This window comes from Nylanderia fulva, unplaced genomic scaffold, assembly GCF_048542155.1.
Source record: "Nylanderia fulva isolate GAGA-0341 unplaced genomic scaffold, ASM4854215v1 Scaffold41, whole genome shotgun sequence".
Classification (NCBI taxonomy): Eukaryota; Metazoa; Arthropoda; class Insecta; order Hymenoptera; family Formicidae; genus Nylanderia; species Nylanderia fulva.
The window spans coordinates 3,193-30,162 of NW_028190488.1; the positions used below are offsets into that span (position 1 = coordinate 3,193).

A 26,970-nucleotide genomic window follows, 5' to 3' on the forward strand; every position below is an offset into this window, starting at 1 on the left:
TTCATCACGATCCCTGCAGAATTATTAAAGTTCTAAATTAGGAATCAAGCAAAGTTTGATGGATTATAAATGTGGAAGACGAGTGAATGCTTCTTGTGCTCCTGAACAATCCAAAGTCCAAATGTGCTGTCCGATCTGGAACTGTCAGCGACTACAGATAGAGAAGCAGCAAGAGAATTTCTGGGATAAACGCTGCTGGATGCCGACGTCGTTTCTAGGTCGATGTATCCGAAAAGCCAACGAAATTGATCTACTCTCTCTCTCTCTCCTTTCATGCCCCCGCCTCTTTGCTGTACCAACTGCTTTGCCTTTTGATGAAAAATTATTCGTCAACGAGGCAGAGTGCGAGAGACAGAAGAGAGACAAGAACAAAGTGATAGAAAGAAGAGAGAGAGAGAGAAGATGAGCTATTTAAAGAATGTATCAGTCTTCAAACACTTGAACCTGATCGCAATGACTTCGAAAATCGATTATGCGACAAACTTTGAGAATATCACGACTAGCGCGATAAGATATTCTAATGCACGTTCAATAAGCACAACCATAAAATTGTGTTGTCATATAAGCGGCAAAATATGTATATATTTAATATATTTTATCTTCGATATTTTAATATTTGCATTCATTCCGTATATTTACGTTTTTTTCACAGGAATTAACAATTATCATTTGACAGTATATTTTTCCTCGATTATTTCTATTTATTTTAATTATACTGAATGTATTTACAATTTTTAATTAATAATTTAATGCATAAACAATTATAGTAGGAAAAATGCTACTTTTTAAAAATTATTATGTAAATAAGAAATATAAACTCTTTAAATAACGTAGTAACACACTCACAAATGTTATTATGTTGAAAGCATTTTCTCGACGCTTTCGCTTGCAGGTGGTACGCACAAACAGGTGCAGAACCAATGTTGGTACTTTCCGGACCCAGAACTAGATTACTTGGTTCTGTACTGGCCATCGAGGCAGTAACATTAGAGGACAGCGGTGTATATCGCTGTTCTGCTTCCAATCCTGGTGGAGAAGCGAGTGCCGAAATAAGGTAATTCAGTAATATAAATTAATATGAATTAAAATTAATCGAATAAATTCAATAATTTAAAATAAATTATCAAATCTTGATATATCCATATAATATAATTTATCAATACAAATGTCAATTATATTTTAATGAGAGACTTGATAATTTATTTCATTTTATTGCGTGTTTTCCATGCATTTTCAATTACATCATTTCACTTTAATCATTACATCACCACGCGTCGTCTAACACCACATCGTGGGTTAAATGTAGCTCGTAGCTGACGTAACATCGATATTTTTATTATAACCTCAGGTTAATCGTGACGGCGCCTCTTCACGTGGAAGTGACACCTCCGTTGCTCAGCGTTCACTTAGGAGGCAACGCCGAGTTCAGATGCGAGGTCGGCACACATCCGCAAGCTGGACCGCACTTTATCACGTGGTACAAGGACGGCAGGCAACTCCCAGGGTCGGGAAGGCAATCGGAATTACTCAGGCTCAACGGAATCGGGAGGGATGATCGCGGGATGTATCAGTGCATTGTGAGAAAATCGGAAGGGGATACAGCTCAAGCGTCGGCGGAGCTTCAATTAGGCGGTACGTAACTACTCTTCTCATCTTCTCATTCGTCTTCTCTCTTTCACACAAATCACAGAAATTCGCGAAGAAGATGAGAATACGGTGAAGAGAATTTTCTCTTAGAATTTACCCGGAAAATTATGGTAATTGTGGTATTGGAATTTTGTAAGTTTTCTGATTAATATTTATCACAATAAAATAATATTAATATAAATTAAGCAAACATATTTTATATCTTATTGTGGTAAATATTAATCAGAGAAACTCTTATAAAATTCTTCTAATAAAAATTGTCCCGCGATTATCATGATTTCCGGAGTAAATTCTAAGAAAAAATCCTTCCCGTGTACGATTCTTTTTCGAATAAATGAAATGTATAAATGAAAAGAAATAATATAAAGTAATTGGAATCTTCAAAAAGCTGCATTTGGACGATAGATACTTCGATTTTGAATCAATATGTAATTGAAATACGGTCCAGTTGAAAGCAAAAGCCATTTTCATGGCTTCGCAGAAAAATATTATATAGCTTAGCGAAAATTAATATTACGTCAATGGCTTCATTTTAAACACAGTGAAGCGTTACTCGAGCATGAAACATTTCGCAGATTAAATACGCCGTTAAAGGCCCGACGTAACGGTTCAGTTTCATGCGGAAAGTACTAATAACTAACTGCACTCTGATGGCGAGTGTATAGCATCATCCCCAGGGATATAGCGTATAATAAAGGAGACATCTAGTACGGTGACTCGATCTCCTTGCGTCAGGATATTGACTCTCATTTCGCTCTCTTTCTCCCGCGTCGTCTTCGAAAAGCGCCGTCAAAGGTGTCTTCCTAGCGAAACGGAAGACACCTGGCAGCGCACCGATCGACAGCCCGCGTTATACTACCTATCGAATTACACAGAACTTGATTACTCGGCAAAGAGGCGGTGGTCGCCGCGTGCCACGCTGCTGGTCGAGAGACAGGGTGCACTTTGAAGCGCGGAGGGATCTCTTCTTTTACAGCGTTTTACCTCGTTTCGTAGCCTGTACAATTTCGCCGTACCTTTCATCGTACAATCTCGTCGCGTCCTGTACAGAACGTCCTCTTTTCACGATATCGACCGCTTACTCTAACACAGATAAATGAATTTAAGGTTTCAGTTCTCCGCTCGACAAAAAAATTTTTCCCAACTCTAATTACAGAAATATTTAATGCAGGAAATTAAGAGGTTTTCGTAAAGTTAAATTTCATCAGCGAGAGGAACTGGCAAAAACTTTGTTACCCGATTCCAAGTGAATTCTCGGTGGAGATTTAATTCGGAATTTCGCTTTTCCGGAATATTCAACGTGGAACATTTTAGAAGAAGCCGCAACGGGCCGTTTGTAAAATATTCGCGGATTATTAAAAATTCATTAAAGAATCTATTGCTAATAGTTGAATATACCGCACAGAGGGAGAGAAAAAGAGAGACAGAGAGAGAGAGAGAGAGGGACCGGACACACCCCGTATATCTAGATCAGCCGTTCCGGGGGATGTGGGCGGCAGGACAGGGTGGAGGGGCCTTTGAAACAACAATGAAGTTAGCGTCTCTCGCTCGTCAGCGTCAGTAATGCACGGAATTTACGTCAAAGGGAATTCGAGCGAGCGCCGACAGCAGGGACATCCCGGAGCTGCGCGGGCGAGTGAGACAAAGCGATCGCCGATGCAATTTCGCCGCGCGCGAGAATGAACGAGGCAGAGAAAAACGGCCCGGCCGGAACGGAGCGGCTGCAGAAAAAGTCATTTCCGAGAGAGAGAGAGAGAGAGAGAGAGAGAGAAGGAGAGAGCTCGGCAAATTGTGCGAAATGCATTCCGCCGAATTCAAGCACCGCCAACTCGTAAAATCTGCCCGGCGAAGTAGCCGCGTATACGATTGGCCGACAGTTACCGACGTTTCTCGCGATTAGCGGACGCTTTATCGATTCGCTCTGATTGCCTCGGCTTCGGAGGAGAAATCGAAGGGGAGAAAAAGTGATTTTGCGTGAGCGCGAAACACGTCGTCGCGCTATTATAAAATTGATATCGCTGCGCGCTTGATTATTAGCATGCGGAAAATGTGCATCGGATGTAGGAAAATGAATTCTTCGTCGAGGCTTTTTCTCTCTATTTATACTCTGTCTCTCTGGTATATCAATATCTCTAAAAACTCACCTTTAAAAAAAGGTAAAAAAAGGCGACCAGTTAAGGGCACGCCATTAACAAAAATTATCCATTGCAAACCCATGTATAATAGAATTGTATGAAAAATTATCGATTATAAACCCATGTACAATCGTAACAAAAGTAATGAAATAAAAAAAAAATTGTGCCAAGTGAAAGTAGAAACTTGTACCAGTGGAAAATTAAAGTTGCAGACATATATAGAGTCGTATAATGAATCAATAAAAATTTAAATTTGCAAATGTAGAATTGTACCATAAAAAAACTTATCTTTTAAAAAAAAAGATAAACAAGATGCCAAGTCCATGCGCCATGTGAAAAAGTGTTAAACAAAAAAGTATTTTTAAGTAAAAAAATCTATCAATTGACAAAAATTTATGTTCTAAAATTAATATCTCTACAAAAAGTAATGTCCAATTATTGCGCGAATAAATAAACATTTTTATAAAAAATTAAAATTTAAAAACTTATGCAAATTTAAAATTAATATAAAATAAAAAGAAATAAAAAAATTTTAGTTAAAAAAACTGTAACTGTAAAGTAACAATTTAATTTTAATATCATTAGAATATTATTTAGCAGCGCGCCCAGTCAATCGATTAAGTCTAGTATAAACTCGATTGCTTCAGCCGTTATTATCTCTTGATATTAATGTGCGTATATAAGGATCTCAAGAGTATATATCTCGTGCATCGTCGGTCTCTGCATAAAAAACGTTCCGCTTCGCTATATATAATTTTAAACATCAGAGTAAAAGCGCGAATTTTCTATATGGTACGCAACAGAATAGGAGCGACGGCAGAAAAGTAATTTCCTCGGACGAACAAAACTGCCAAATTAGTCAAAATGAATTTCTCGTGTTTCAAGCAAAAGCGCTGCACGCGCACGCTTAAAAAGCGCGTTTTTTACCAAACCGACTAACGTCCAAGTCTTTAATTTGCCATTTTTTATCGATCCATCAAAAATATAATCGTGTCGAAAATATAAATCGGAGAAATGCAAATATAAATCCAATTACTCTACTGCATAGTAAAGGAGTTCTCTCGTGTCATTATAAAAAATCTCCGTTGAAATTAAATGTATTTATATGCACAAAAATCGCACGGTCCGCGAATATATTTTTATTAAATAACAAATATTTTAAATCCGACGATTCTCATACTTTGACAGATAATGAATCGCGACGACGTACAATCAATGTAAAAGCAGTAGAAGACGTTCCTGTTGAATGACGAACAAATTTTCCTCTACCAGAGTACTGTGTAATGCCTGGCGTCGGTCGCCATCACCATCACTTAAAATTCCATTTCATCGACCGGAGGTGGAAACAGCCGCGACTACGAGAGACTCGATGATGATCGCCGAGAGGCATCGAGAGGGGATTCATCAATTTGCGCATAGATTCGCGAGCAAGAGAATAACCACCGACATTCTCCCTCTCGTTCGGACCATTTTCTTCCTTCTCTCCTTCGAGGCTCGTATTCTCTTTACGACGCGAAGCTTTTTTAATGACGGCGGAATCGACACTTTTAATTACGAGCACAGCCGGATAGATCGACGCGGCTATTCGATCCCGATGAGCTCTCCCTCTCACGACGAAGATTTATATATATATATATATATATATTCAGAATTTTCTTCTTCTACGCTCTCGCGAGCTTCGCGCTCATCAGTCTTCTTTTCTCCGTGTTGCCGGAGTAACGTCGACAAAGAAAAGAGAAATATTCGCACGGTGCTTCCATGATGGCGGGTCCATTGTCTCTCGTATTTCCATCGCGATGTGCACTGGGCGTGGCGGCTTTCAGGATCAGGATATCGCACGGCGTCCTCACTCTTGCCTTCTTCTTTCCACAGCTCGCCCTCGTAACCCTTCGCTTAACTCCCGTTGCACTCGCATTTTATTGTCGAGTCGCGGTACTCGCGTGGATTACATCGGTAATCCACATTTTCATAGCGGAGATAAATACAAATGTATATATGGGAATAAAATTTCTCAACTTGAATATAAATAGTAGGCTTGGGTCGTAAAATAAAAAAACGTGAAACATTTCTGCAATAATTTTTAAGAACGTATAGTCGGTTTAGCCGCTCGCGCGCAAATATCGAATTTGCATTAATTCCGCGCCGCGTGCGCAAATGTTTCTCTTTTATTTTAAACAGGTCGCTCGCAGCTACATATTTTCCCAAGTTCCAGCAACTTTGATTAACGATAACGCTTGGCGGCGTTAAAGTATCCGGCGCGTAATTAAGCTCGACTTAACGTTCCAGACGCGCCGCCGGTTCTCCTATACTCGTTCATCGAGCAGACACTTCAGCCAGGACCCGCCGTATCCTTAAAATGTTCCGCCGCAGGAAACCCAACACCGCAGGTATCATGGGCGTTGGACGGTTTTCCCTTACCGACTAATGGAAGGTAAGTTCGTTCTCCTAATTCTCCGAAATGGCCTACATTTTTGCTGATATATTCCGCGTGCTCATTTTCGGGACTTCATGTATCTCATAATTCACCGGTATAATTATAATGATTTTGCGAAAAAGACAGAGAGAGAAGGAAATGATATCGCGATATCGTAATTTTATACGTATCATGATTATGGCATTTGAGCGATATCGATTACGATATTGAATATACACGCGCGATATTTTATTTTCTTTATCTTGTACTATTATCATGTGACAACTACACGTTATTATCGATATCAAATAGCTCTCGAAGAGATGAAACATAAGATTGTGATCGACGTTCTTGAAATGATGGCGCCATCGAGAATGCAAGACGCCCTAAATGTCGCTTATGTCATTATCATAATTTTTGACGGTGTCATTCGCGATCGTCTCGATGCGTGTATAAGCAATTCCGTGTGTAATATCCCAGGCAGGAACGAGAATATTTATCGCATAGATGACGTATGGACTGACCATATCGTTGGATACGTATATGTGCGAGTTCCACGTGTAGTTTAACGACTGATCGATGTAAAGGATCCACTATCTCGAGGATTTTGTCGTATACCATTTTATCACCGTCGCTCGTATCCCTTTGCTCGGGCGCAGTTTCATGTAGCTATAGTTTTATTCTCTACTCGAGACAAATTCTAAACGATAATGCGCAACAATAACGCCGGAGATTTGTCGTGAGATTCATGAGATCGCGCAGTTTTGAGAGCTATTAAATTAACAATGGAAACGTGAAATGTTTCTCTGAAAAATCTATGCATCTTTTCGTCTCACCGGGATTTTTATTATATTTTTATTACGCTACATTATACACACGCTATTGTGCTAGAAATATTATTACTGTAACTGTGTGTGTCTGCTGTTACGTAATACATTTTTTTAAATACGATTATTGGAATTTAATTCTCTCTTTTTATTAAATTGGATGAATACGACAAATTACTGTGATTATTATTACTGTGTAAATTAATTTTCATATAAAAACTCATTGTTGCGCAAGATTCGTCATTGGTCAATACGTAACGGTGCACGGCGACGTCATATCCCACGTCAATATAAGCCACGTTATGGTGGAGGACGGAGGCGAATATTCCTGCACCGCCGAAAATCGCGCGGGAAAAGTGACACATGCTGCGCGACTAAATGTTTACGGTATGTAACTTTGGCTAATTATTCTCATATGTAATTTAACGAGATAAAATTACAAATAATATTAATTTTGTATGATTGCTCCAAAACTTATAATACATAACGATCCTTTGTACATATCATAACAATTTTTCAAAATGACGCATCCGCATAAATGATAATTCACTACTAATGTATAATTATTCACATGTAAATTATAATATTATTAATAATAATAAAAAAAACCTAATAAGAGCTGAGCGTGATATAAAATAAAAATATCATATTATATTTCTATATTGAAAAATGAGAATTTTATGCTCCATTAGCATTGCATGATTTCGTTCGCAGTAAAAATTAAATTAGACGATATTTCTGAATCGATTGTTACCGAATTTATCAAAGTTTTCCATTAGAGCTCATAAAATACCAGAAAAATACATAAATGAGGAAATCTTCTACGTAGGACTTCCATACATACGTCTGATCCCGAAAGTGACCGCCGTCGCCGGCGAGACTCTCCGTTTGAAGTGTCCCGTGGCCGGATACCCGATCGAGGAGATCAGATGGGAGAGAGGGAATCGCGAATTACCGGACGATCTACGTCAGAAGGTACTTCGAGACGGCACCCTGATGATCAGCAGCGTGCAGAAGAGCGGCGACGCCGGCGTTTACACCTGTTGGGCGAGGAACAAGCAGGGCCACAGCGCCAGGAGATCCGGAGACGTCGCAGTGATTGGTAAGGCATATTACTTCCGGTTTCCTACGATAACGAATTGTCGCAGATGGACCATTCGGACGGAAGACGATCTAGGTAACGGATATCACAAGGAGACGAGGGAGATTCGCGAGGTCGGGAAGACAGATTCGAGCATTACCGAAAATGACTAATCAAGACGAGGAAGAAAGATGAGGGTCAGGAACGGATAGAAAGATAATTTCTAGGATTGCGCGCAAGGAGAGACGGAGACACACGCCAATTGTGTTACCGATTGCCGTCTATGTATTGTACGTGCGCTCACGAGCTTTCTCGTTGTTATTATTCCAGTTCCCCCCAAAATTAGCCCGTTCACGGCAGATCGCGACCTGCACCTCGGCGAACGTACCACCCTGACGTGCTCGGTGACTAGAGGCGATCTGCCGCTGTCCATCACGTGGCTCAAAGACGGACGCTCGATGGGGCCGTCGGAGCGCGTCACTGTCACCAATGTGGACCAGTACAATAGCATACTGATGATTGAAAGTTTATCTCCAGATCACAATGGCAACTACTCGTGCGTGGCCCGTAATGTGGCCGCAGAGGTATCGCACACGCAGCGGCTTGTGGTTCATGGTAATCCTCCTCTAGGCCCCCTACAATTTGCCCGACGACCGCCTGACCGCCCGAGTTTTGCGTGTGCGTGTGTGTGGGTCAATTGCGTTGCGTGCGTGCGAACCATGTCGGCCGGTTTCGGAAATGGGTCGCGCGTGTAAAAGCTGCATGTGGAAATCCCGTGTCCTCGTTGTCATAAACGGCAACGGTTATTACATTTTGATTACGCGCGAGAGATCTGTCGTAAACACAGTTTCGAGTTTAATGGGAAAAATAATGATAATAATAAAATCGACGATGCTTCCAAGACGATCCATGACGATGACCTCGCCGACTTTTCGTCACCAAGGAACGTAGAGACTTGGTGACTTGTAATTAAAGATTGCTCACGCTTAGCGTGACTCTTCCTTATGCACGATACCTGCTTCTACCTCTCCCACACGTCCTCGAAGGGAAGTCGCATTTTGACTTCTCGAGAGCGACGCCGCGCGTTTCCTCCTGCATCTGATTACATCTCTATTTCATTCATATTTTTCATTTTTGCAAATTTCGAAGTAAACAAAAAACGAAGAAACTTACTTATTTGAGACATGTAATTGATAATTGAATGAATTTTGAAGGAAACGACGCGGTAGCTTCGAAAAGATGAACGAACGCTCGCTCTTAATTGGAAAGAATCGGATGCTGCGCGCAAGTGTGCGATGTCAATTTAAGTGTATAAGGTGTGAGGGCGTCAGGGGCAGGTCCGCGGCGGGGCCACCCTCTCTCTCCTCTACATTGCTACGTTACTATACTGCCTCTATTGTACATATATATTCTACATATATACATATTATATTCTATATATATATCTATACATATACATGGACGTACCACTGTTTATATGAGAAGCGGAAGGAACGAAAGCGAAAAAATAAGAAATATACATATATATATATATATACACATGACGTAAACCTATATATATATATATATATATTCATACATATATATATACATACATATATATATATATATATATGAAGAAAGAACACATATACCTGGTATTACAAGGTTCTTGCGTTTTTTGGTGCCATCTTTTTCTTGCTCTCACGTATGGTTCTCTCTTCTCTCTTGACCTTTTCCAGTACCCCCTATTATTGAGCCATTTACGTTCCAAGAGGGACTATCCGAGGGGATGCGGACGCGGACGGTGTGCGGGGTCGCGGCGGGAGATCCACCCCTAACCATATCCTGGCTAAAAGACGGCCAAAATCCTTTTCCCTTGCCGCCGAATCTGGCCTCCGTCGCAAACGTCTCCCAACTGGATCCCTACTCGAGCCTCCTCAGTATAACGAACCTCGCGGCCGAGCACTCCGGCGACTATACCTGCGTCGCCGCGAACCCCGCCGCCGAGGTCAGGTACACGGCCAAGCTACAGGTAAAAGGTAACTAGATGATCGCCAACCCTTGTCCTAGCGTTCCTAATAATTGCCTTGTCGATCTCACAATTGTTTCATCCCCGATTTAAAAGTTAAATTGTTAAATCAATCATTAAATTATTAAAAATCTCTTTTCCAAATTTATAGAAATCTTACATTCTATAAAATTGTTTATATGTATCAGATTTTTTTTTGATATCTATACAAATATTTGAGCGTTATTTTAAAAACCGTAAAAGATACATATAAAAAAATATAATATATATACACACAATTTATGTAAAATAATTTTACGCAAATTTAAATTACGAAACACAAGTTTACATATGTCGAGAAAAGTTGATAAATGAATTTTCAATAATTTTGTATTTAGATATTTATAACAAGACACGAAGTTTCGAGATTTCGGGATCGAACGTCACCCTACAACATCCATTCCACAACTCCTTGTCAACCGCTCTCCAATCTCAGTCACCATCGATTTCATCATCCATCGCCATCGACATATCACCGCGCTTATTGACTCGGTTCCCGCTTCACCATAGCTCATCATAGCTGTGTTCTCGCCAGGATGTGACATTTAGAGAGACTGTAGTCCACGTTTGCCACGGCTTAAAGACGATACCACCGTAATTCCGAATAACAGCATATTCACCCCCGGGCGAGATCACGATCGTTACGCACCTACCAACCCTTTCCTCCTCCTCCTCCCCCCTCTCTCTCTCTTCTACCTCGTTCCTTGACCTAAACAAATTTATCCTAGTAATCCATTCGAAATCTTCCTTCTTAACCCAGACACAGTGTGTATTACATTTGCGTTGCTTTGGCTCTCTGGGAATGCGTCGGTATCTCGTGGACCCCCGAGGTTTGCTTGACTTGACCGAATAATAAAGGTAACAGTTTGCACCTTTCCTTATTTTTTACTCGTTTCTACAAACAACTACAACAACAACAGCAACAACTGCAGCTACAATAAATAAAAATGAAAAAGATTTTTTCTGGCCTGAGATGCGTGCGTGCGTGTGAGCATTGACACTTCATTCGGCATGATCTCTCTTTACGTAGCCGTAGATCACTCTGCCTGCACATTTTACGTGTAAATATATATTATATCTTTCTCTCTCTCTCTCTCTTTCTGTATATGTGTATGTTTATAACATTATATTTAATTATCTATATATATCAAGTATCTTGATCACCCGAGTGCGAGCACGTGCCACTACGCTCACGACCAATCTTCACCGACCTTTGCGCTGGCTCTTCTTTGGGCTCGTTGGAAGACAACCTTTATTCACTTTTGCATGTTTACTCACCATCTCGATCTATCTTTCTCTCGCTCTCTCTCTCTCTTTCTCTCTATCTCTCCTCTTTCTGTCTGTCTTTCTTTCTCATTTTCATATTTCTTTCGTCGCAACGGGACGAGAATGTCGAATGCTCGCATTTGCAAGCTCTCTTTCGCGTAAAAATAAACAAATGATTCGGCGAGAGTAATAAAAAGATTTTTAATTAACCGAGAGAGATTAATACAGTCTTAAGTTTTCAAGGATTTAAAAGAATTCTCTCGAGCGTGCATTCTCTGCTTCGTTAGCGACTGGGTAATGTAGGCTAGTAGTACGTATATTATTAATTAAATTCGTACTTTATTGAACTAGTCGTTAGACGCGGGTACTTATATATACATATATATTGTTATTATTATTATTGTTATCATTATTATTATTATTCGCCTCCTTCACGAGGTCCGCACCCAAACACGTCCCGCCCTTGCGTACCACTTTCCAAGAGTTCTACTTGTTTCACACGCCATCGTTTGGGCTCGAGTATATATATTTGTATACTCACGTTACATATATGTTATATACATATATACGTCTATATATCTATCTATCTATCTATATATATATTATATATTGTCGCACGCGATCGATGCGTGGCCGATATTTTGCCGTCTTGTAAAACGTTGGAAACTCCCACTCACAGTATCTCGCTTATGCAGCGTTTTTTATCACCACAGTAAGAAGTAGAACCTTGCCAAACAATACACCTAATCGTACAAAAACCAACCCCTACGAGACTTTGTCGACAAATCGATGCGCGACGCAAAATCTTGCGCCTGGTCGAGAAACTTTGACGATCAAGCATCCGTCTTACTTTTTTCCTTTTTTTTTTTTACGAGCTAAGAGCTGTATACGTAACCATTGTATCGCGCGCTATCATAGAAACGCCTTCGTTTCGTTGTCCTTGTTGGTAGCTCCTAGGAGAGTTAACGTTGCAGATAATAGATGATCGATTGCCCCTGTCCCTTGTCACTTTCCTTGTTACCCTGTTGCCGTGTTGAACATAGAGGTGAATTGTCTGCTGCTGCCTGGCGTGCGAATGACACGAGACTTTATATATATCTATATATATATCAATTGACACCCGCGAAATACGCCTCGCATCGATTCATGAAACCCTTGATTCTCCAACTCTGCCCCACCCACATACTTACCTTCATTCTCTCACTCTATCTTCTCTCTCTCTCTCTCTCTCTCTCTCTCTATCTCTCTCTCTCTCTCTATCAAGTATCTTTATCAGTTTCTTCATCATGCAAATAGCCGCGTACGTCGCGTCAAAAAACACGGAAATTCGAGAACTGCAAAAGTCGAACTGAACGAAAGTAGCGTATATATTTCAAAAGAAAGATCAAAAGAACATTCTAGAGCTTCACACGCGAGACTGTTTCTCTCTGTGTGTTTCATCTCTCTTTTTCTCTCTTACTCTCTTTCATGTCTATTTTATCGGTTCGTTTGAGATTCAATCTCTTTGACGACGCGTAGAGTCGCGCAGAGTCGCTTGCACAAGCGACACGAGCTCACGTAGCTCCCTTTCGTTCGCGCTTTTTTACAATTTTCCATCTATCATGAAAAACGTACCTGTCTCTAAATCGCTAACGACCAGTAAAGCAAGGCATAATAAGTTGAAAATTGGCGCCCTTGACGGATTCGTGTAAAGCGGTTTTCTCTGACGTTGCAGTGCCACCCAGATGGATCGTCGAGCCCATCGACGTCAGCGTCGAGAGGAATCGCCACGTTGCCTTGCACTGTCAAGCGCAGGGCGTCCCGACGCCGACGATTGTTTGGAAGAAAGCCACCGGTGAGGGAAAGCAATAAAGCTATCTTTTATACAAATTTTTTTCCGCATGATATTCATCACAGTTGAAAAATTTGGGTTTTCTTGTTAAAAACGGTCCCCGTTAAAATTTTTGTGTTCAATATTTAACACACATTCATGTGTTAATTTGACATATTGCTGTTGTGTTAATTGAACTCAAATGTTGAATTATTAAAGCAACTGAAAAAAGTGTCAAGATAACACAATGCGCATCTATTTTTAATTTTACACAATACATATATTCTGTATTATTAGTGACAAGATTCTGTTAAATTCACAGACAGAAAAATGTTGACTTTATTTTATAATACAAGTGAAGATGATAAAATATAAAATTAACATTTTTTTAATTTAATTTCTACATTAAAACTATGTTAATTTTACATAAAATTTATTTTAAGTTTACTTGAAATTTGCATTTATTTTATGTTAAAACATTAACATAGTTCGTGTCACCATTTAACATATCCGTATTATGTTAAATTAACATATAAATTTCTGTGGACCGTTTGGGACTTGTGATATTTGTTAAATTTAACAAATTTTTTAACTGTGCAGTTACTTGAAATAAAAAACTGTCCTCTAAAATAAAGGATAGTCACCGTAGCTATGTATATCTCTGCATATGGAAACTTGTTAAAAATGAATTAATTTAATTTTATTTTTCTGAATATTTCCCATGTGTCAAATTGTCATTTTGTTTTTTTTTTTTTTTTTTTTTTTTTTTGAAGTTTAAAGTGTATGACGAGATATTTTTACACGTATGAAATATTAATTGACTTTTTTATACGGTGCATTTTTTAACAGGAAGCAAAGCTGGTGACTACGAGGAGTTGCGTGAAAGAACGTATACTAAAATTCTCAGCAACGGCACGCTATTGCTGCAACATGTGAAAGAAGACAGAGAAGGTTTCTATCTGTGCCACGCGAGCAACGGCATAGGAAGTGGACTAGGCAAGGTCGTCCAATTAAAAGTCAATTGTGAGTAAAAAAATGTTTAAAAAGAATGACATTTTTTGAAAATAAATTTTGAATAGCGTGATATAAATAATGCTCAAGCAAAGCCTCTATCTGCGTTTATCTTACTATTCAGATTTACCATTCTGCTTTTCTGCGTGTTGCTTTGCGGTTTTATAGCATCTCCGTATTTCGCGGCGCCGTCGCGGCTCGTAACCGTAAAGAAGGGAGACACGGCGACGTTACACTGTGAGGTACACGGCGATAAGCCGGTTACAGTTACCTGGTTGAAAGGCGGCAAAAGCGAGCTTAATCCGTCGACGAATTACCGGTAAGTTGAGATTAACTGTACCTATATAGTGGTATATATATATAATCATCAAGGAGTTCGCCTGGGAACGCGATAAATCGATACGCGATGAATTAACTAAAACGTACGCGGCGCAAAATTTTCACCTTGCTACGAATCTCTCGTGAAATTATCGTGTCTCGTTCAGTGTGCCACGTTTATTGCGAACCGCGCGTTATTCTCGATAAATCGATCGCGTCGAGCGGAATTTAACAAATGAAATATGACGTATTAATAATGCATAACCGGGCTGATAATAGAAAAGGCACGTGAAGTGTATCCATCCACTTGAAAAATGCAGGAGCGCCATATATCCAATTGAAAGGGTCAAATATAATCCGTTTATCCGTTTATTAAGGGAATAGCGAAATGCGTTGTTCAAAGGGATGAGTTGTAAAATATTAGAGTGTGTCACTTCTATATGATGCGATGGCATATGAATATTTCATAGTTGTCTATCTCACACAGAGCTTTTAATGGACTTTTATAAATTTGCTGTAAAGCGTCACGGTGAAGCAGGAAGTAACACCGGATGGTATCATTGCGCAATTGCAAATCTCGTCGGCGGAAGCCGCCGACAGCGGTGCGTATTTTTGCCAGGCGAACAATCTTTACGGCCGCGATCAGCAGCTGGTGCAACTCCTCGTCCAAGGTACGATATATGGTTTTGTAGGTCAATTCCGTTCTGATATAGAATATAATTGAATTCCAAATGTAATACTCTTGCGCTATGCGCATATATATCGACACATGAGTGCATTAATATCGAATTCCGCACGTTTTAGAGCCACCACAACCGCCGAACGCCCTAGAAACTGCCATGGTGGCGAGTCGTAGCATTAACGTTAAGTGGCAACATAAGTCGCAGGACACTAGCGAGGTCACTAAGTACATTCTTCAGTACAAAGAGGGCGAAGGTAAATTATTTTATCCACGTGAAATAGGATATGATATAATATGTAAAATTTAATTTTAGTAACCATTTTACATTTTTGTTAGAAATTATTATGTTGGAAAAAAATAATCGTGACATCAATAAATATAATTTTATCTGTCGTCCTTATACCTCGTCCTTGTATTCTTTCAATATATATTTCTCTAAAATTGATCTCTTATTTTGATCATCTGGCATAAGAACTTATATTTTCTCCAATTTATCATCTTTAAGATGTAGCTAAGTAAAATATTCAAATCCAAACTGCTAGACGGAATGTGGCAGCAACAAGAGTTTACCGGACCACCATTGCCATATGCTGCATTAATCGATGACCTGAAACCAGCCACGAGATATACCGTACGCGTAATAGCGGAAGGTCCAGCGGGTCGATCTGTCCCTTCGGCGGAACTTGTTGTCAGGACTGAACCACAAAGACCAGCTGGTCCGCCGATGAATCTCGCAGCGAGAGCTCTTTCCTCGTCTGAGATTCTTGTCACTTGGTCACCGCCGTTGTCGGAACTTCGTCACGGTGACATACAAGGTTTCAACGTTGGTTACAAAGAGACTAGGTAACTGTTTGTTTGAGAAAATTTATCAAATAAATTATAGATATAAATTTTCAAAGAATTGTGAATAAGTATCCTTGGAAGAGAATGAGCAGCATATTTTTATTTCAGCTCAAACAATCCATCGTACAACTTCAGCTCCGTATCGGGTGACGGAGAGGAAGGTGGCGGAGAACTTCGACTTACAGGTCTCAGGCCTTACACTAGATACACCATAGTTGTTCAAGCTTACAATCAGGTTGGACCGGGACCTTTGTGCGAACCATTGCTTACGCAGACGCTGGAAGACGGTGATTGTTATAAATTTCTTGAAAAATTTTTATTCATTTTTATTATTTTTTTTCTTGACTATATTATTTCTGAGATGAATTTTGACAATTGCTTAGAAACGATTGCTTGTAGTTCCCAGCATGCCACCAGACGATGTAAGATGCGCGGCGCTCACTTCTCAATCTTTGCAAGTGTCTTGGCAACCTCCGCCCAACACGCACAGCAACGGCATTATTCAAGGTTACAAATTAAATTATGAACCAATTTTGGCGGATGCGTGGCGAGGAGTGGATGAGATGGAGGTGATTATTTCTTTTACCTTAATTATTTGTTTCTCATATGTTCTCCTAATTGTAATTGATTAATTGATTTCATGATTAGGTTCGTAAGACGAGCGCTCTAACGACAGTTCTGACTGGACTTAGGCGATACACTAATTACACCATCCAAGTTTTGGCTTACACGAGAATCGGCGATGGCATATCTTCCACAACAATTTATTGTCAAACAGAGGAAGACGGTGATTTACTTGACATTTCAAAATAATCTCTTTTAAAACTCTAATTAATATTTTTCTCTCGTTTTTCATTTAGTGCCAGGCAGTCCGGCTGATATCAAAGTCGTCGTAAGCTCGCCGCAAGCTCTCTTCATCTCATGGCTACCTCCACTTGAACCGAATGGAGCGATTACGAAATACAATCTTTATACAAGGTAAAAATAAAATAAAATTTATGTTGCCATCTGTCTATTAATTTTCTTATTTAATATCTCGTATAATCAAGTTTTATCAAGTTTACAAAGATAATAAGAAAAATTCTTCAGAGTCGTTGACGGACGCGAAGAACTCAATCACGGCAAGAAGACGTTACCGGCCACGAGCACATATTTCGAAGGCGACCGATCTGCAACAACACGTGGAGTATCAATTTTGGGTAACCGGTAGTACCCGGATGGGCGAAGGTCAGAGTTCGAGGGTGGCGGCGCAGGTGCCGACGAATCGAGTGCCAGCCAGGATCACGTCTTTCGGCGGGCACGTGGTGCGTCCGTGGCGGGGTTCGGCCTACTTTGACGTGTAACGCGGTCGGGGATCCGACGAGGGAATGGTACAAGGGTACCACGGAGCAGATGCGCACCGATTCTGCCAGAAACATGCAGATCTTGACGACCTGGAGAGCTTGTCTTGTCGAATCTTCAGTCGCAGGACAGCGGAAATTATACCTGTCAGGTGGAGAACTCGCAAGGCAGCGACAAACTGCATTACACTCTCACGGTGCAAGGTAATTTTTTTATGATTTATTTTTTTGTCTACTTTTATTCTTATATCTTAATCTTATACCTAATAGAATCAGCAACAGTACATATATCAGAAGAGTACCTATATTATATACAATATAATTAATATTAAAACAATTATTTATATCTATCTCTATTCGATGTTATTAAATATAGGAATATAATGTTATTATGATGAGATTATAATGTTACTACATGATTACGATGCCAATATTCTGCTAAATAGATTTTAATAATAGCTGATCGGGCGCGCTAAATCGATTTACTACATAGATTCTAATTTAGCGACTATAGCAGAATATTAATGCAGTCTAGAATAACATCGAATAACCGACTATTGCAGTTCCACCCAGCGCTCCCGTATTATACGTAACCAGTTCTACGTCGAGTAGTGTATTATTGCATTGGAAATCCGAACACAACGGTGGTGCGCCGTTGACGGGCTACACGCTATATTATCGAACTACTCACGGTACCCTTGATGAGTTACAATTATCTCGCCACGCTACCAACCACGAATTGAAGGTAAACTTGCCCGAAATTAGGGAATATATCAATATTTGGAATATTAGTGAAATTAATAAGTATTAAAGCATGATTATTAGCATATTAATTGATACATGTTTAAAGTAATTGCCACTGAAATCTCTAAAGTAGAAATTAAAATTAAATTGATCGAAAACAACAATTGCAATTTCTTAACAGGGGCTCCTGTGCGGGAACACGTATCAGTTGTATCTGACGTCGCACAATAAGATCGGCAGTAGTCCATCATCCCCGGTGCTCTCGGTTCGAACTCAAGGTCAAGCTCCGGGTATCCCACCAGCGGCCGCCTTTCTCAGTCCGAACTCCACTACTTTGGTGCTACGATTGCACGTTTGGCCCGATAACGGATGTCCCATAAAATATTTTATTATTCAATATAGACCTATAAATGAGTTTCACTGGACTCTGGTGTCGAATAACGTCAAGATGCAACGACGTTTCGTTGTGACGAACTTAACACCCAGCTCGGTCTATCAGCTCAAGATCGAAGCCCACAACGTGGCCGGTAGTAATCAAGCAGAGTTTACGTTCGTGACGTTGACGAAGGAAGGTGGTAAGTTTGAAAATATATTTAGATTGAAATAATATATGACACAAAAATATAAGAGTTACGCAATTTTCATTAATTAAAAAAAAATTATAGTCAAGAATGTATATCTATGCCATCCGATAATGCTATGTTTAAACACATATATCCAAAAACTGTGTTCCTGTAACTTTGCAGAATCACCGCCTCCAGAACTGTCAAAGCGCGGGATGACGTCGGTTATGCCGTTTTATGCGGATGTTAAAGTGATCCTTCCGTTAATCGTGGCTACTATCGCGTTGGTCGCCGCAGCAATAATCGTCGCCTTTCGTTGGAAGAATAGTGAGTCTGGTTTTAAATTTCTCTTATTTTATAAAATAATTTTTGTTACTTAAAAAGTAGTTAATTTAAATTTTAGTTTTCATATCTAATTTTTGAATGCTGTACTCTAAATATATATCTGCAAATATTTTTTTAATATATGAAAAAAATAATGCTGAAAGCGATTAATATAAAAATACGTTTGCCAGGATATTTAGGGGGTCAAGTGCAACGGCCGATGAAGGAATCGCAAGAGAATCAACAAAATGCCGAAACGCAACGAGAGCGTTACTATGCCACGATACACAAAGTGGCTCTGCAACAAGCGGCGAATACGGGGGCTGGGCCCGACAAGATTCCAGGTGAACCTTTGTTTCGATCTGGACAACTGCCAGGTTTGGTACTATAATTTTGTTGCACAGGTAAAAGTCGGCCGCCTTAGCGCCGCTCAATGGAAAAAAAATTGCCTAAAAAATGAAGCTGCAAAGAAGACAGGAATTATATGTATACATATATTCGCGTGAAAAATAGAATATAAAAAAAAATAAATTTAAATTAAAAAAAGACCTTTTAAATTCTTTAAAAAAATTTGAAGAATCTAAAAAAAATATTTACTGTGAATGTGTTTTTAAGAAATAATAATCGAACGAAAAGTCGAAGCAAATTTTTACGCTTCGCACGAAAGGAATGGACGACTGAAACATTTAGCCCGACGCGATTTGAAAGGTAGGCAATGCCTATGATGGGTTACAGAGACAGCGGAGGACATTTCGCCGTACGCTACGTTCCAGCTTTCGGAGGGTGGCGGGGGAAGCCTGGCAGGGTTGGGCGCATTGGGAGGACTGGGAGGCGCGGCGGAGGCCACAGCGGCCGGTCTTCATCCGAACAATACTCTTCTACACAGCTTTATGTATCACGAGCACGCCATGACCGAAGGATGCGCGAGTCCTCCACCGGCAGCAACGGTATACCATGGATTTCTTTCATTACTGGAATATTAATAAATTATCACTGGAAAATATTTAATAAATTAAAAATAGCTGAATTTCAAATAAATGACAGATGTAATTTGCGCAGAGCATGAAGAGCGTCTCGTCGAGAAGGCGACAGCAGAGAAAGCAACACACTCCGGGCGATGTCGAGAGCGACGAGAGCGAGTCTGACCCGGATCAGCTGATAAGCTCGCGGACGGAGTCATCGAATCAACTGGACGCTGGCAAATTAAAACATAGTATATATAATTTAAATTCAATTAAGATTTTCTTGACTGGTCGATCGATTCTAACAACATGTTCTTTCAGTTCGCGCGGTTTCGGATTTCATCTATCACGGCACGTCGAGCACCTCCTCGGACATTTCTCCCATGTCCGAACAGAAGTCACTGCCACGAAGGGGGAGATCAAGGTAATAATTAAAATAACCAAGCATAGATCATCATCTCGCTAACCTCATAATTCTTCATATTTTCTACTTTCTCAGAAAATCTCACGCAGTATCAATGTACGTAAAAGTACTCGAATGGTTTTAAGCCTAGTAAATTTATATTTATCTCGTTTGAATCAGATAATCGGTTTTAGTAGCAGCCTGCAAAATTATTACTACACGACAAAATATTGGCACAAATGAATTAAGCACCTGATGCTTAATCGCTCGATCGCTCCTCATCGCTCATTCGCAACATGTAGTAAGTCTCGTCTGTTTCTCTTGGCTATCTCGTAAGATGGCATGTTCCCAGCAGGAGCTCTCTACGCACCCTTCTGCCGCCGATTTCGGTCGCGGAGACCGCGTTCGTCGGCAATCAGGGGGTTGTGCCTACGCCGGGAAACGGGGACCGGCCGGAGCTCAGCGAGGCCGAGTGCGACATTGATTCTCTGAAGAAGTTGAAACTTGGCCTGAGGAGCTCCTTGTGGTCACGGCCGAGTACTCAGAACAATCCCTCGTCGGATTACTCCATCGCCGTCTAATCTGTACCACGGTATCACTCTCTTCCATTGTAGGGACACCCTTCTTCTTCCTTACCCTACTTCCTTTCTCAACCCCTTGGTCCAAAGATTAGGTAAATTGATCTTTCCTTCTCATTTCTCTCGTCGAGATTTCCCTTGTGGTTACTGGTAGAACTACTCGACTGCCACGAGCACATTTCTCTCTGTCGATAGATAAATTGCATTCTACTCGTTAACGACGATTAATAGGGAGAGGCGTGCATAAATAAGATTGTAAAGAAGATTAAAGCAACGAGGTGGACGAATATAGAAGAACAGAGCTGAATAAAAAGCAAAGATCATTTCTTGACATATTAAAAGAAGCTCTCTTAAACTACCCTACAGTGTTTTTAAACTAATATCTCTCATAAATATAATTCATAATTTATAAAAAAGATTTTATATTTCTCGCAGATATTATATCAGCTTTTCTAACATTTAATTAATAATATACAGCTATATGACAGAAAGTCATGCGAAACTATAGAACTGTGCTTCTATAAATGTGTTCCCTCGTTGATCGAGTCGAGAAAAAATTAGTCGAAAGTATCTAAAAGTGCGTGCGTCTCCTCTTCCTTGTCCGTGACGCGACGCGTAAAATGGAGTGCATAGATTGCGTGAATGAGTCCGAGTCCGAGTGCGTGGATGATTGTCGAATCGCGTGTGCGAATGCGTGCCAAAACGACAATTTGCTCAGACCGCTGCGAGTTGTTCGCCAGCGGACGATCCATTCGAGACCAAAGACTTAATCGTATGAACAGAGCACAGAAGAATCCCTCGCGCATCGTGAACAAGTACAGTGGCAGGCTACATTTGCTTCTGTTTCGAGCTAACATTTATCAAAAAAAAAATCTTTCTTTATTTGCGTATAATTTATCGTGTTAATTTTATGCCACTTTTCGTATTCGTATCTCTTTACATTTTTCTAATAACTTCTAATTATGATATATAATATTGATTGCTACACGTTTTATTTCTTTTTTCTTTCTCTCTATTTTTATTAATATTTATTTATCATTTAATTTAGTTTCATTATCCGAATAAATACTCTAGATAAATTAATTTTATCTGTATTAACATTTGAAAAAAAAAATTTCTTCTCTTTCCCGTAAATATATAAAAGAATTTGAAGCTACTTTGAAAATAATAAACGCCTATATTTGGTACGCGCGTGTTATTTTAAGGATCGGGATGAGATATATGAATGAATCGAGGAAGAGAGAAGACATCGACTTCCAAGTCTCCAAGACGGAGATCGTTGATGGTGGTTGGGCTCTGTTGCGTTGTAAAGTTTATATACGTATTAATAATAGCACCGTTGATTACTTTAAGTCCGTTATTAATCCTAAGACTTCTATGTAGAATGTTTTTTCTGTGCGCGGAGCGCGATATACATACGATCAGGCGCGAATATACTGATCCCAGCGATCTCGTTTTTCCTCAAAAGGCGCTTCAAAGAAGGAGAGTCGTCTCTCTCTCCTTCAAGAAATCTCTCTTCTAATGTCGCGCACCTCGAGACCCCGTGTGATCCGACGCGACCAATCTTACTAATTAATGCAATAAGTCGTACCAGTACACCTCCTTTTCAGACTGAACACGAAAGTACTTAATAAAAAAAATTGCCGTTAGAATTAATTAAACGCGCGCATCCTACTGCGTCGCGAACTTCCAATACTTCCACAACACTGCCATTCCGCGGACTATATACTATGTATAAAAAATGAGATAATATTGAGATCGCTTTACACAACTTTGAGAAAAAGAAAAGAGACGTTTTTTGTAACTTTTACCAAGATCCAAGTGACGGAGCAATTGTTGATCTTCTTCCTTCCTTCTCCAAGCCGTCACTCTACATAGTTAAGTATACCATACGGTGTGTTTTATATTCGGACTTCTCTCTGTGATGGCGCACGTACTTCCATTGACCTAGTTTATTTAAGCGCGAAGACTGTTCCGAATTTATTGTACATCTCTGTACACGTCGACGATAACTTTGATCTTACGAAAGAAAAAAAAACAATTTAGGAAACGTTAAGAAATTCTAGTCTCACATGCCAGAATATTGTAAGCGACATTTTAAAAAATATATTTCACAGATTTATCGTAAATTAATATCGGTAAACTTAAGGAAAACTGTGTGCGCGACACTACGAAGACGAGAGGCCGTAGATATACGTATATAAATTACATATGTTGAGTACACGGGCATCAAGGCGCGTGCATACAAAAGCATGTATGACGCGTAAAGTTAATGTATATAAGGGAAGCACGTCAATCAAACTTGTAGTATTCGATTAAATCGCGATTAAGACGATTTTCGAAGAAGAGACAAAGTTCGTCGTGGTATGGTTGCGAGACGCGTTTTCGTCGACACGATTTTTGTACATTTTTCTTGCATCATGGACCGACCGAGTTCTGTCAATCTCTTCTCGTAGTCTTTTATGGGGACCAGTTCTTTTCATTATGATATAAGGAACTGATGAACAATTTTCTACAATCAACGATTTCGAGGAAAATTCAATCAACGAATTTTTTACAAAAATATAATCTGAATTAGATGATCTTTCTAATGATCTGATTACATCTGATACATTAAGGTCTCGATTGTGATAAGGTATTTTTATTCGCGAATGATTATACGGTCCTCGAAGGATGATGCAGTGACATAACTCGGTGCATCCCTCGTCGCTCTTTGCGATAATCCGTGCAGCTTGGAGAATGCACTTTAATTGTTGTTTCGATATGAATGGGGGCGAGTGAATAAATCAAACGGATAATTGTTATTATAACTACGATTAAAGTCGTTGTAGAAAAAGAAAGCGTACCGGCGCGATGCGAGAGACATCGCGAGAGTCTCATATTGTCAGTGAAATAAAAAAGCTCGCAAGTTTTCTCTCCGTTCTGCGATCGGAGGTTGTACGATTTAAAAAAAAAAAACGAATTGTGCGATTAAATTTAAACTGTATTAAATCTGTGGTACGGCATTTTGATGCATTGTGTCGATCGTAGAATCGATTAAATAAATTGATATCGTGTAAAGTATCAGAGTGGATTTTTTCTAGTCGAACCTGGAATGCAAATAATTCGATAGACAGTTAGTATTGCGATTATATTTATATTTACGTAATGCAAACTCGATTAGAAGTAATCGATTTAACATTTGATGGAACAATTTATTTCAATATCCTGTTAGCTCCGAAAACGTAGAGTCAAGATCGTTGCAGATGAATTTGTACTTTTCCTTTTCTTTTGATAGGTGTTCTAAAAATGGAGACCATAATTTTTTTATTAATAACAATTGGTATTTGACAAGTTTGAAAAATCGAGAATATAATATTACCTTCTCTCTTGTCCATTTCTTTCGTGAATATTTTGACAGTTTTCTCGGCCATTATAGCACGTTTTTCTGCAACTTTTAGTTTCACTTTTAACTCCTTCAGTTGGGTTTTAAACTCTTCCACCCTTTGATTAGCCTGCAATAAATAGTTTCTCTTCTTGATTTGTTAAATATAAAAAGAAATAAAATATAGAAAATATTGTTACTTTTTCTTCAGACACTTCTAAGGACTTTAGTATATTGCCGACAATGAATAACTCGTCCTCTCTCTCTAGAATTTTTCTGAAATGCATTATTATACATTAATATATGTTATAAGATTTTTTTAAATTACATATTTTGTATTAAAAAAAACTTGCGAGAATATAAATTGTTCCCATTTAAGCAAACTAAAAATAGAATGCGAATGAATTCAGCCGAAAAGAATGCAGCCTTTATATTTAGAGAATTGTATGCGATACGTACGCCTCGCTTGATTTAACCCTTTCTTCTGCCGTTTCGAGCTCGTCCTCGACAAAGGCCAATTTTCTTGAAATTTCGTCAGATTTAGTGTCAGCGTCTTCAGCAATGAGTCTCGCTTCCTTCAATTGCGTCATCAATTGGTCCATTCTCTCTTCGTCCTGCTTACTTCTATTCTCCAGGACTTTACAGATGCTGAATTTTAAAAAAATCACTTTACTATTATAACTCATAATTTTTTTTACAAGAAACGGTGATGGTACTGATAAAAATTTAACGCTTATAGTGATATAAATTTCATAGGTATAACTTTACAAGATAAATTCACAAGATAAAAAATTAAAAATATTTTAGGAAAGTATAATCTACAGTAATTATGTATTGTATAATAAATTTTATATAAAAATAAATGTATATGCATACCGCTTTGCATCCTCCGCAGTTTCCATAGCTTGCGTAAGCTTCGTTTGAGCCGACAAACGTCGTTCTTCAGATTTTTCTAGATTCTGCATACACTGTTGCATTTTTCTATTCAACACAGCCAATTCCGATTGTGTCTGCAATTTTACAATTGATGAAAGGTAAATCGAATTTAGAACGCATAATATATTTTTCTGATTCACTAACCACGATATAGATTCTCTCCTTCATCTCGAGGTTCCTGTTTGATTTTATTAGCTGAGTCTTGCTCACTTTTAGATCATATTCCATTTGTATCAATTTTTTCGCCAATTCGCGAACTTCGTCTTTTAGTTTTTCTTCCTTCCGATTTGCTTCCTTCGCCTGCTGGTCGCACAGATCAGCTTTGTCCATCGCGAGATCTTTCTCTAGCTTTAGCATCTGCAGTCGTTTCTTAATGGCATTCATGGCTTCGTTGGAAGCTAATTAAAAATATTTTTTTAAACTAATCAAAATTATGTTACTTCAATATTTTTAGTATAAATTGTAGAACCTTTAAGCAGAGCTTAGCAATTATCGCAATAAATCACGGAAAATTAACGAACTAATTAATTATCAATCAACTAAACGTTTATTACACGAAAACTACTTTTTAATAATTTTTGATATCTTTAGTCTGTGCTGTTAATTTTATGTTAATCAATCTTAAATGTCCGGCTGAGAATATTTTTTGAATGGAGATGCACACTTTAAACAGGACACTTTTACTTTAAAATATTTTTTCTTGTTGCAAATAAAAAATGATAATCTTTGATTTAATATAATTCGCACTCTGCTAAATAAAAATTTAAATTACTGTAAAAGCTAACGAAGTATCAAATGCGATGTGCTCGCGGGTTACTGTACTCGTTGACCGATGAGGACATGCTTTATAGGCTCAATGCAATGCAAAAGAACAAAAGCGATTGCTACTTTAGTTAGGCTCAAACGAATTCTTGGACTTCTTAAAGTAATGTACTTTGTTGTGTCGATTGTCGCTGCCAATCGCAAATACATCGATACTAAAACATCTATTTTAAGTTTAATATAAATAATAATTTTACTGTTATATATATATTCAATAATTATCACATTCTAAAATCTCATAATAAATAATATATATATATTGCAATTTAACATATGTATGCTCTTTCTTTGTATTCTTATAGAATCAATTATATTTTCAACATAATAAACGTTATAGTTTAATTCTCACCTCACAGTTACTATATTTTTTATTTATTATAAATAATATATATAATACAATAAAGAATCATATGATTAATATTAACATATACAGGGTTTGTCCGGAAAGTAATGCGTCGCATTTTTTTGTGACGCGACTATACATCGCAGAGCGATGGGACCGGTTGGGGAGGAAGGGGGGTACCCTTAGCTTTCCAACGGTAGGTCGCTCAATTGTTTCCATGCGCTTGGAGGGTTAGGACGGCTTATTCTGTGAACCTCTGCTTAGTGGTCGCGTCGAACTTGTGATGGAGAGAACGATAGAGCAACGCTATGCGATAAAGTTTTGCGTGAAGCTGGACAAGACGCCGCTGGAAACTTTTGAAATGCTCAAGAAAGTTTTCGGGGACGATTGCCTTTCCAAATCGCAGTCAAACAGATAGCACAAGATGTTTAGAGAAGGTCGGAAGGAGGTCGCCGACGAGGCCCGCGCAGGACGCCCGTCAACATCGCGAACGGACGACAATGTGACT

The 26,970-nt window shown here is 39.0% G+C and overlaps 2 protein-coding genes across 2 annotated transcripts; one reads left to right on the forward strand and one right to left on the reverse strand.

Moving 5' to 3' along the window:
* Nucleotides 1-867: 867 nt before the first annotated feature.
* Nucleotides 868-24,060, forward strand: Dscam2 (Down syndrome cell adhesion molecule 2). Its single transcript, XM_085486272.1, is given in 28 exon segments — nucleotides 868-1,054; nucleotides 1,349-1,632; nucleotides 6,069-6,213; nucleotides 7,258-7,409; nucleotides 7,852-8,124; nucleotides 8,434-8,718; nucleotides 13,134-13,253; nucleotides 14,079-14,252; nucleotides 14,409-14,559; nucleotides 15,081-15,229; nucleotides 15,363-15,494; nucleotides 15,783-16,083; nucleotides 16,192-16,370; nucleotides 16,483-16,652; nucleotides 16,732-16,870; nucleotides 16,944-17,061; nucleotides 17,173-17,242; nucleotides 17,244-17,411; nucleotides 17,413-17,517; nucleotides 17,519-17,627; nucleotides 17,987-18,168; nucleotides 18,349-18,742; nucleotides 18,914-19,057; nucleotides 19,246-19,431; nucleotides 19,790-20,001; nucleotides 20,114-20,267; nucleotides 20,338-20,440; nucleotides 20,757-24,060. Coding segments are annotated over 28 exon segments (4,977 nt in total). The 5' UTR covers nucleotides 868-920; the 3' UTR covers nucleotides 21,001-24,060.
* Nucleotides 24,061-24,186: 126 nt separating this feature from the next.
* Nucleotides 24,187-25,689, reverse strand: LOC114941392 (tropomyosin). Its single transcript, XM_029316377.1, has 6 exons — nucleotides 25,442-25,689; nucleotides 25,238-25,371; nucleotides 24,821-25,009; nucleotides 24,562-24,637; nucleotides 24,359-24,491; nucleotides 24,187-24,279 (listed from the first exon to the last, which is right to left on the reverse strand). The coding sequence occupies exons 1-6, from the start codon at nucleotides 25,679-25,681 to the stop codon at nucleotides 24,197-24,199; spliced, it is 855 nt and encodes a 284-aa protein (XP_029172210.1). The 5' UTR covers nucleotides 25,682-25,689; the 3' UTR covers nucleotides 24,187-24,196.
* Between the last annotated feature and the right edge of the window lie 1,281 nt (nucleotides 25,690-26,970).

Bases quoted from the DNA above. Each gene is read 5' to 3' on its own strand.
- LOC114941392 (XM_029316377.1), bottom strand. From the start codon at position 25,681: ATGAATGCCATTAAGAAACGACTGCAGATGCTAAAGCTAGAGAAAGAT. The intron at 25,372-25,441 runs GTTAGTGAATCA...GTAAAATTGCAG, and splicing joins AGGAGAGAATCTATATCGTG to ACACAATCGGAATTGGCTGT. The intron at 24,638-24,820 runs GTACGTATCGCA...AATGCATTTCAG, and splicing joins AGGGTTAAATCAAGCGAGGC to AAAAATTCTAGAGAGAGAGG.